The sequence below is a fragment of the Geospiza fortis genome, unplaced genomic scaffold (assembly GCF_000277835.1).
Source record: "Geospiza fortis unplaced genomic scaffold, GeoFor_1.0 scaffold325, whole genome shotgun sequence".
NCBI lineage: Eukaryota > Metazoa > Chordata > Aves > Passeriformes > Thraupidae > Geospiza > Geospiza fortis.
The window spans coordinates 1,622,047-1,630,885 of NW_005054427.1; the positions used below are offsets into that span (position 1 = coordinate 1,622,047).

Below are 8,839 nucleotides of genomic sequence, written 5' to 3' on the forward strand. Positions count from 1 at the left end.
TTTATTCTTGTTTATAATATTTTGTAATGATTTATAAGTAGGATGGATCAAAGGAATCTTTCTGTTTATTGGGAAGATACAAACATTGTATTGTAGAGAACAGGCAGAATGACACATTGCTGGTAAGAGATGCAGGATGTTATGTGCCATGCCTACAAAGGAATTTAATGTTCAGCGCTGTTTGCTGTCCAGTGACAGAAAACTCTGTGAGGATGCATTGAAAATGACTGTCATAGTCCTGCCAGACCCAGTTCTTTGATTTGGAGCTTCACAGGTTGAATGCCTATTTCTGCTCACAGAAAGCCAGTGAAAGGTGACAAGCTATGCCCCAGACAAAGTGTGAAGCTCAGAGAAGTATCTCAGCTGTCAGAGAAAGAGATCTGAGTCCTTGGGATCAGCTGCTGGAGGCTCAGCTGGACAGTGTGCTTCCTTTAGCTGTAATGCCAGTGCCTTTCTGGCTGTTTGCTTTTGAGACTTTACCAGTGCTTTTGCCCTCATAGTACATTCCCAGCATTTCATCCAAATGTTATCAAACAAATAGTACCTGAACTGAAGCCTCACTTCAGTTTGATTAGAAGTTGTAGTTTTGTAAAGATATGGTTGGGTTGCAGCAGATGAAGACAGCTGCTAATGAAGGCTATTTCTGTACCCACATGCACCTGAAGAAAAATGCTAGACCCAACATGCATAAGGCATCTGGTTTTATTCCAGTGACATATGGCAGCTTCACGGCCTTATCAAGAAGTCACCCTCACAGCAGCATAAGCCAAGGGCAAGGTCAATCAGCCAAATGCAGAGGGAATTACAGGTTTTAATATCTTCTCTGACCAAGAAGGTGCTTTGCAATCACAAGGAGTATGCACAAAGCTAGGTAATTTTGCAGAGGGCAAGTATACAGCTGCTGTGTTGTCGTTAAGTCTCCCATGCTTGTACATGACTATGCTGTAAAAGATGAGGCAGACGGTGAATTAGAGAAGATGATTGCAGGGTAGCTAGATAGGTCTCCATAAGATATACACCTATAACTTTGGAAAATGCTCCTAAATATATGCTTTAACTTTTAGCTTCTCCTGTGTGGATACAGGAGTTGGACTTGATGGTCCTTGTGGGTACCTTCCAAATCAGAATATTCTATTATTATGTGATTCTAATTCACAGGGCTACTCAACACGTGAGCCAGCCTGCTGTATTATATTACCCTTCCAACTGATGGAAGACAAAATATAAAGGTGCTGAATATTTGCTCGGGTGTATGAAATTTGTAGGTGTAATGACCTGACACTATGAGAGTTAATGAAAGATGAATAGCAAAATACAACTTTAGCAATCTCAAATATGCCGATTAAAAATAAAAAGGACCCCCAAATAACTCTGCATAAACAAGTGTGGGAAATTGCTTCTAATTCTGTTTTGCCTGGCTTCTCTCTAGGTGAGAGAAGGCTATTGGCACCTATAGGTACCATTAACACTTCTCAGAGGCAACAGAAACCTGTATCTCCTTGATGGGAATAAAGTAATCTCAGGAGATAACCATCAGATACTCAGAGAGACATGTAAGTGACACTTCCTCAGTATCTGGTACCTCAAAGTTAGCTTTTACAGGTTTGTGTGTGTGCCTCGGTGCACTACGTGGCCTTATGCAAAACGAATTCCTTCCTTTAAACAGGCAGTGTGTTAAGGGCAGATGGCAGCATCCCCCTGCAGGTCTGTGCCTAGCAGCAGAGCTCCAGCTCCAGGGCTCTTGGCTGCAGAGAAGGCAGTCTCTCCACCACCTTCTTACCCGGTTTGGGCTCTTATCAGCTGTGGCATGCCCCTAGGAGTGATGGAGGCTGGAGCAATTGCAAGGGAGAAGCCACTAAGGCCAGCTGCAGGCAGCACCATTTGTTTTAGTTCTGGAGTCAGCTGCGAGGAGGAAAAGATCTTGGGCTCTGGGGCCCTGTGGATCATCTGATAAATACTTCTCTTTGAGGGTCTTCCTGCTGCACAAATATGGCTGTATATAGAGAAGGCACATGCATGAACTTGCAGCGACAGATGTCTACTTTGCTGGGATGTGCCATGTTTGACAGAGTGGTCTGTGAGTTAGCATGAAGCTGAAGAGTAAGCATTGCTGTTTGCTATAAACAAACCTTAGCAAAGTGCCTGTAATTGCACTGTTAGAAGGTAGGCCAGGCCTAGATGGTAACAGGGGAGGAAAATAATGCTTTCTTTTATCTGCTCTTGCAGACAGCTGGAGACAGATAAAAGCGGAGACAGTTTTAACCCAAGCAAAGATTGTGACTGTATGCTTTCCTTTGTTCCTCAGTGCTTTCTGTTTTCCTCCCTCTAAGTTACATTTTTATTTGCAAAAGAGACTATGCATGGGACAGCTTCTGCATGCTTTTTCATTTTCCACTCTTCTTGTTTTTCTTTAACTTAAGGAGATAGGTTTTTCTTCTAATTCGACTCCTGTGGCTGCCTCTGCTTCAGAGGTATGTGAGAAACACAGACTGGACTTCTACCTATGTCTCACCAATTCCAGAGCTCTGACAAAAAGACAAGATGAATATCATCCAGAGCTGACACTAAGGGAGTAGTTTTGCCATAGTATGGTTGATATAAAACCATCCTGAAGCAGAATTTTCAGGTTTTCCAGTAACAGAATGCAATGGGATAAGATAGAAAGAGAATTCTTATCTTAAAATGAGACAAACAAAAACTCTGTTTTTTCATCCAGAGAAAATTTTCAAATTCTGGCATTCAGTCAGTAATAAATTGCACTGACATGATTAAAACTACTTATGCATCTAAGTTCCCCATGCAATACTTTGAGACTGTAGGAACAGGAACATGCATCTAATTTGATGCTCTGCACTAATCTTTTGGTATGGCAGGAAAATACAATTTTGCTAGACATTTCAGTTGGTCTAATTCTGCAAATCAGACCAACACAATAATGAATAGCCTCATCGGGGTGACTCTTGCAGGCACATAGGCTTATCTACATACGGAGTTATTCCAGTTCAGTTTTTCATGATTAAATCTGCTGTGGGTGTTATTGAAACAGAAATAGCTGTTCTGTTGTAAAACCTGTATTAAAACACTTTTTCTTTTGTTAATTGCAATCTTTAATGGCTCTGTATGCTTTCTACAGGGATAAAAAATAATTATTACTTTAGATGTATTTTTACTGTGCTATGTATTTTCCTTTAAAAAGTAAAGACTATTTGAATCACATTACAAGCTGTATTACAGACTTCTCAGGTATGCTTTATGGCAAACCAAGATGGAAATTTCAGCATCTGTTAAATAAAGGCACAGCTATTTTCCTCCAGCTGCTCTCTTTGATATTTACTTATATCCTAAGATTGTCTGTGGAAACACACGCTGATGGGTACAGACCAATTTGTGTGAAATAATGGGAAAAGGACCATTTCTAGTTTAGTGTATCTTATGTGAAGTGTGAGAAGCCTTGTCTCTCAGCACAAGTCTCGAGATGGGAAGGAGTAGTCTGAATACTTGCAGTATTAAACATGAATATGTTTTTAAAAAATTACTCTATAAAAGTCTGATTCTGAGTAGTCATATATCTAAAGGCAGGCACTACATTATATCATTTGTTGGTATTGCATCCTTTTCTGCTTAAGAACTGGATTGTCTCGATTTGCAGCACCAAATAAATAAGAAAGGATTAAAATTTTGAGGATTAAATATATGGAATTTTTAAAAGACATTAAGAATTTTCTTTATCAGTAATGCTTTTTTATTAAATGAAATTATGAATCTGATTGTTTCAATGTGGTAGCTCCACTCCAAAAGGATAAAGATACATTTTAGGTTTATCTTTGCATTTTTTTTCAAAACAAACCTGTTTCTGCTTTATAAACTTGCATTAAAATGCACTTACAAACATTTTATATTTTACAGCCTAGATATACTAATTTTTAAATTATATAAAAATCAATATATAATTGGTTATTGCTGTAGAAAAAGTTAAACAAAGTTGCCCTTTGCTGTCACTTTAAAAAAGGAGACATTCATATTTCTAGGATATAAAGTAAACCCCAAAAGACAAATAAACATCACTTATGTGTTCTTAATAGACATATGATTCCTGCCATGCAGATTATGCATATATTCAATTTTGCTGTAATGAATAAGAAAGAAGAAGAAAGAAGAAGAAAGACTATGTAACTTTTACAATTCTTTGTATTAGAGCTTGAAAGATATCTACTCTTAAACCCCTCCTTACGGTGTCAAATTACTGTTTGCTCATTCTCCCCTGTGCTTTTCTTACAAGATAAAATATAATGACAAATGGTAGATAAGAATTTTCAAGTTTAAATAAAGTTAAACAAAAAGTTTTCAGAAATGAAATCAGTTTTATTTGTTATATGAGTTGTACTGTGTACAAAGGAAATTACTATAACTTACAATACTTCAGGCATAGAATATTGGGGGGGGTTGCTTCCACTGGAAGAGCAGTATTTTGAAAATAAAGATCGTTAGAATCAGACGTTGATAGCAGTATTAATATAATAATAGAATAATAAATACTTCACATTCATATAATCTGAATTTATAATAACCCATGTATTTCAGCATTAACTAATACACCTTAATCTGCCTCCAACATGCAGGTAGAAGAGTCTTCTGTAGCTCATAGAAGAAATGTATGATTCATGGTGAGGGCTGTATCAACCCTGAATATTTCCACTTGTCCAGTTTCACAACTGCCAGCTAGCAGAACTCCAGAGGACGGCGAGCAGGCAAGTGACTGAAAACACTGTTTGCTGTAATCTTAAACCATTAGAATACAGCCTGATAATTTCCTCTGTTTCCGATGTCAGTTCTTAAAAGAAATAAAATCAAGAAAATAAAATGGTTAATAAGTAAGTATGTAAATTTGAAAACATAAGGTTTTTCAACGTACTTGAAAACTCCTCTGACATCTCACAGGTACTTAAGTTAAAGGTACCAGCTGTTAAAGCCAATCAAAGGGACTATTCTCAGGGGAGAGATGTAAATAGATGTCCCATCAATGATCGTTTGAGGAGCAACTGATAGCACTTATCAGCTCTTGCAGGCATTAATCTCAGAATAATCAAAAGTAAATACCAAGCAAAAGCAAGAGGAAGAACTTCACAAGAGGTAAGCACTGTAGCCTGAATGTCGCCTTTTAACCCTTCCCTTAGCAAGGGAGTTAGCTTTTAGCAAAAGAAGAGAAACCATACCCTCTTGTACGTGAAAGCCACGGAGTCCCTGCTCAAAGGATTCTCTGCCGAGACCTTTATTGTCTTTCCTAAATTGAGTTCAAGAGTAGCAAGGAGTTGATTGCTTTTACAGAGCACAGGGAGACCCATTATGTCTTTTGCTCCAGTAATGAGGAGAAATAGGGCTGATTAAAAGGTGAACACGTAAAGAGTTCAATGAGCAAGTTGTATGACACATATAACTGCTCAATACAGAACGCTTCAAGGAAAAAGCAGTTCTGGTGGATTTTTTTTTTCTGTCTAGGGTTACAAAGGTAGGAATGTCACCTTTTTAATGTTTTGATTTACATCTGAGTTGGTGCTGCAACTCAGAAGTCACAGCTTTAAGGCATTGATACTCAGGTAGGAATCTGGTCAGGAAACAAGAGGCTGCTTGGGGTGCAAATGAGTCTTGAAATCCTTTAAGTCGGTTCTTTTCTTACCCTGCTAAGAAGTGATATTGGCACAAGTGAACTAAAGTGCAAGATGAGATTGAGATATGGGTGGAAAGGGCAAGAATATTTTGCACTGATTTTGCCACAGAAGCGAAAATATTATTAAATCCTTATTAGTGATCTCAAAAGTATTGAGAACAGTCTGGATCAGTCAGTTCTCCATGGAAAATAATACCAGTATAGCAATTCTTTAAATCCTCATGCTAGTTGACAGACTGTTCTCAAAAATATTCAACCATTTATTCAGGGAATTTCACAGGCTGATGGCGCAAGACTTCACTTAAAATGGTGGAATGCTTTTGAGGAGACTAGGTGGCACTACTTTACACTGATCAGGATTATGGTTATATATTTTTTAGTGAGGAGTGTGTTCAGACTTACAACTCACACAAGAATATTCTGAAGATTGAGATACAGACCTTAAAAAAACATTCAGATTAGTTTTGAGTCATTTAAGCATGATGATTGATGATTCTGTGTGTTTAGTAGACACAACTTTTTTCTCTAGTGAAATACCAGTTTCTACTTCCTCTACACCAATATATACTACTGTTTTTTCTCTTTGCCTTAGAAACATGTTTTGTGCTTGGATTTAGTTTAGTTGTAGAAATTGTCCTGGTTAAGTGGGAAGTCATAGGTGTACAGATTTTGCTGAACCAGAAGTGTTTAACCTCTGTAACCTTCAATTAGAATGGTGGAAAGTTTCCTACTGTACAGAATTATGAATATCTGAAAGTGTCTTTTGTGCTGTACTATGTAGTCAAAGAGCAGTGCTTTTTACTGTCTCACTAATTCATTCTCTAAAGCAAAGCAACCCACTGCAGAAGTCCAACTAGTGCACATACTGCATCCTCCAAGTACCCCACCACTGCAGAAGGCAATTGTGTCACCCAGGAGTTAAAAATGTTTGATTTAATGCCATTTCTTACCGCAGTTACTCTGCCTTATTTCTGAGAGACAGTGCAGTGTACCATAGGCACACCGACAAAGCCAGCAGTCCTTCAGCACCCAGATGCCGTGGGGAATGCTGCCGCAGTTTCTGTCAACGACAAGGGAGACATTTGGTACGTCCCTGATCCCATCACAGAAAGCAACCCTTCAGAGCACCACACTCATCTCCTCTGATTTTGGACTGGTTTTTTTTACCCTAGCCGCTCATCATATTCACAGTGTCTGCCGGTGAAGTACTTCAGGCAGGCACAGAAGGTCCCCAGGATACAAGTCCCTCCATTCTGGCAGCAGCGTCTGTTCAGTTTTTTACCTGCAAGACAATATTACAGAGGTTAACAAGCATCTCAGGGGCTCTGAACCTCACCTTTTCCTCACTTGTTCCCTCAGGTCTCTCCAGTTGCCAAAGTCTCTTAAGGATATCTAGTTTTATTGTCTTCAGAGACAATAAAATTATATGCCTGTTAGTAGTGTTTGCTCAGCTAAACCCAGTTTGTTTAGTTAAGGATTAGAAACAAGCTGCTAGGGATTACAGGATGGTGAAGAAGCAACGCCTGACAAATTCTGTAGCAGTAGGATGTGCTCAAGTGAAATATTTCACTTTGACAGATGCAGGTTGCAATCACACTAAGAAATGGGGCATTTTTATTGGGAAGTGATACTTATTTTTTAATAAAAACTGGGAAGTTACTTGGTTTTGAGGTGGAGGAAATGCTCCCTTAAACCTTTCTCAGACTCCTGGGGTTGAGCATCAATCTAAAACTTTGTATATGGAAAAAAAACAGAATAATTTTTTTTTTCCTGTTAGTACTGTTGCTTTCAGGTAGCTCAAACCTTTTTTATAAAAGTAACATTTTTTATGGCCATTAGATATCGTGAAATCTAAAAAATGAACAGAATGTTACAAAATTTTACAGATGCTCTTGTAAACACGAAGTGCCAAGCACTTCTTCATTCTTAGTATTCTTCTTTGTTTTTCCTTAACAATTTTGCAAGTGAGAGATCTTCAGTTCTACCTTAAATTTTTATCACCACTTACTAAGTGGCCATGGATATAATTGAAATGGGTGGTCACAGAAAACTAATAGGCTGGAATCTTCCAGGACAACAGTTAAAGCAATACTATATTAAAATTTTTAAAAGTAATTTTATGTCATTGTTTACAAAAATAATGTTACTTACTCTCTGTAATTCCAGTGAAAGGTACTAAAGACCTGGAACTCTGTTGCCTTTTACTTTCGTAACTCTGATTCATATCACTGAGCGCATTTGTAAAGGTCCCTTCGTTCTTGGGCTGCTGCTTTTGGGCTGTAGCATTGAGACCTTTCACAACTCCTTTCTGTTCTTCTTTTTCAGGGCCTTGACAAGAAGTGCAAATATGTAAGGGAAAGGTAGTTTGTGATGAAGAAATGCATGCTGTAAATGTAGAAGAAAAACACAGCGGAGCGGGGAGAAATATGAAGTTCACTTACTTTTTTCTAAATGAACAGCCTGCCAGACCAGAGTCACAGTGAAAAGAATTCTGTAAAAAAATAAAAAAGAGAGAAAAAAAAAGATCAAATGAGAAGTAAATTTGCGCTTATAAGACACAAACACTAAAACGAATGGTAAGTATGTGAACTTTTGAAAGGAATGAGCATCCCTGGCTAGAGAGGGTCCCCGACATCTCAAGCGAGCTTACCTAACATGATTTCCCCAGTACATTTTCCTGCAGCCAGAAATAGCCGTGAGGTCCTCCGGGAGAGCTTGAGCAGAAGGAAGACGTCCAGAGCCCTCTACTTCAGGCTGTTGCATGCAGCAGTCCTCACACCGCAGACACCGATGGACAGGGAAAGCGGGACTGGCGGAATTTCCCTCCTGCTGTCCAGCTTGCACCAAGGCTCAGTCTCCAGCCATGCCGCTGTCTGAGCCATGCCCGGGCGCCAGGAACATCCCTCGGGGCTGGGACTCCCTGGCCAGCCCTCGATTTACATGCGCTGCTGGAGGGTGGAGCAAGGTGGGGGGGAGACTTAAGAGCCCATGAGCACTGCCAAAAGCCCAAGGCCGGAAGATCTCAGGCCCAGTGCGTTTCTCAAGACAGAAAACTTTGCATCACCGTATAGTACATAGCAAAAACAAACAAACAAACAAACAAACAATCATTAATCAGAACTGCAATAGGTATATCGTAAACGGGAGTAGATATATATGAGGAAGGTTAAAAAG

General features: G+C 39.1%; 1 protein-coding gene across 1 annotated transcript; it reads right to left on the minus strand.

The window, feature by feature from the left end:
• Window positions 1-4,706: 4,706 nt before the first annotated feature.
• On the minus strand, window positions 4,707-8,350 carry LOC102034802 (cryptic protein-like). The gene is made up of 6 exons (XM_005426900.2): window positions 8,316-8,350; window positions 8,107-8,156; window positions 7,817-7,993; window positions 6,833-6,947; window positions 6,616-6,725; window positions 4,707-4,831 (listed from the first exon to the last, which is right to left on the minus strand). The coding sequence occupies exons 1-6, from the start codon at window positions 8,336-8,338 to the stop codon at window positions 4,707-4,709; spliced, it is 600 nt and encodes a 199-aa protein (XP_005426957.1). The 5' UTR covers window positions 8,339-8,350.
• Between the last annotated feature and the right edge of the window lie 489 nt (window positions 8,351-8,839).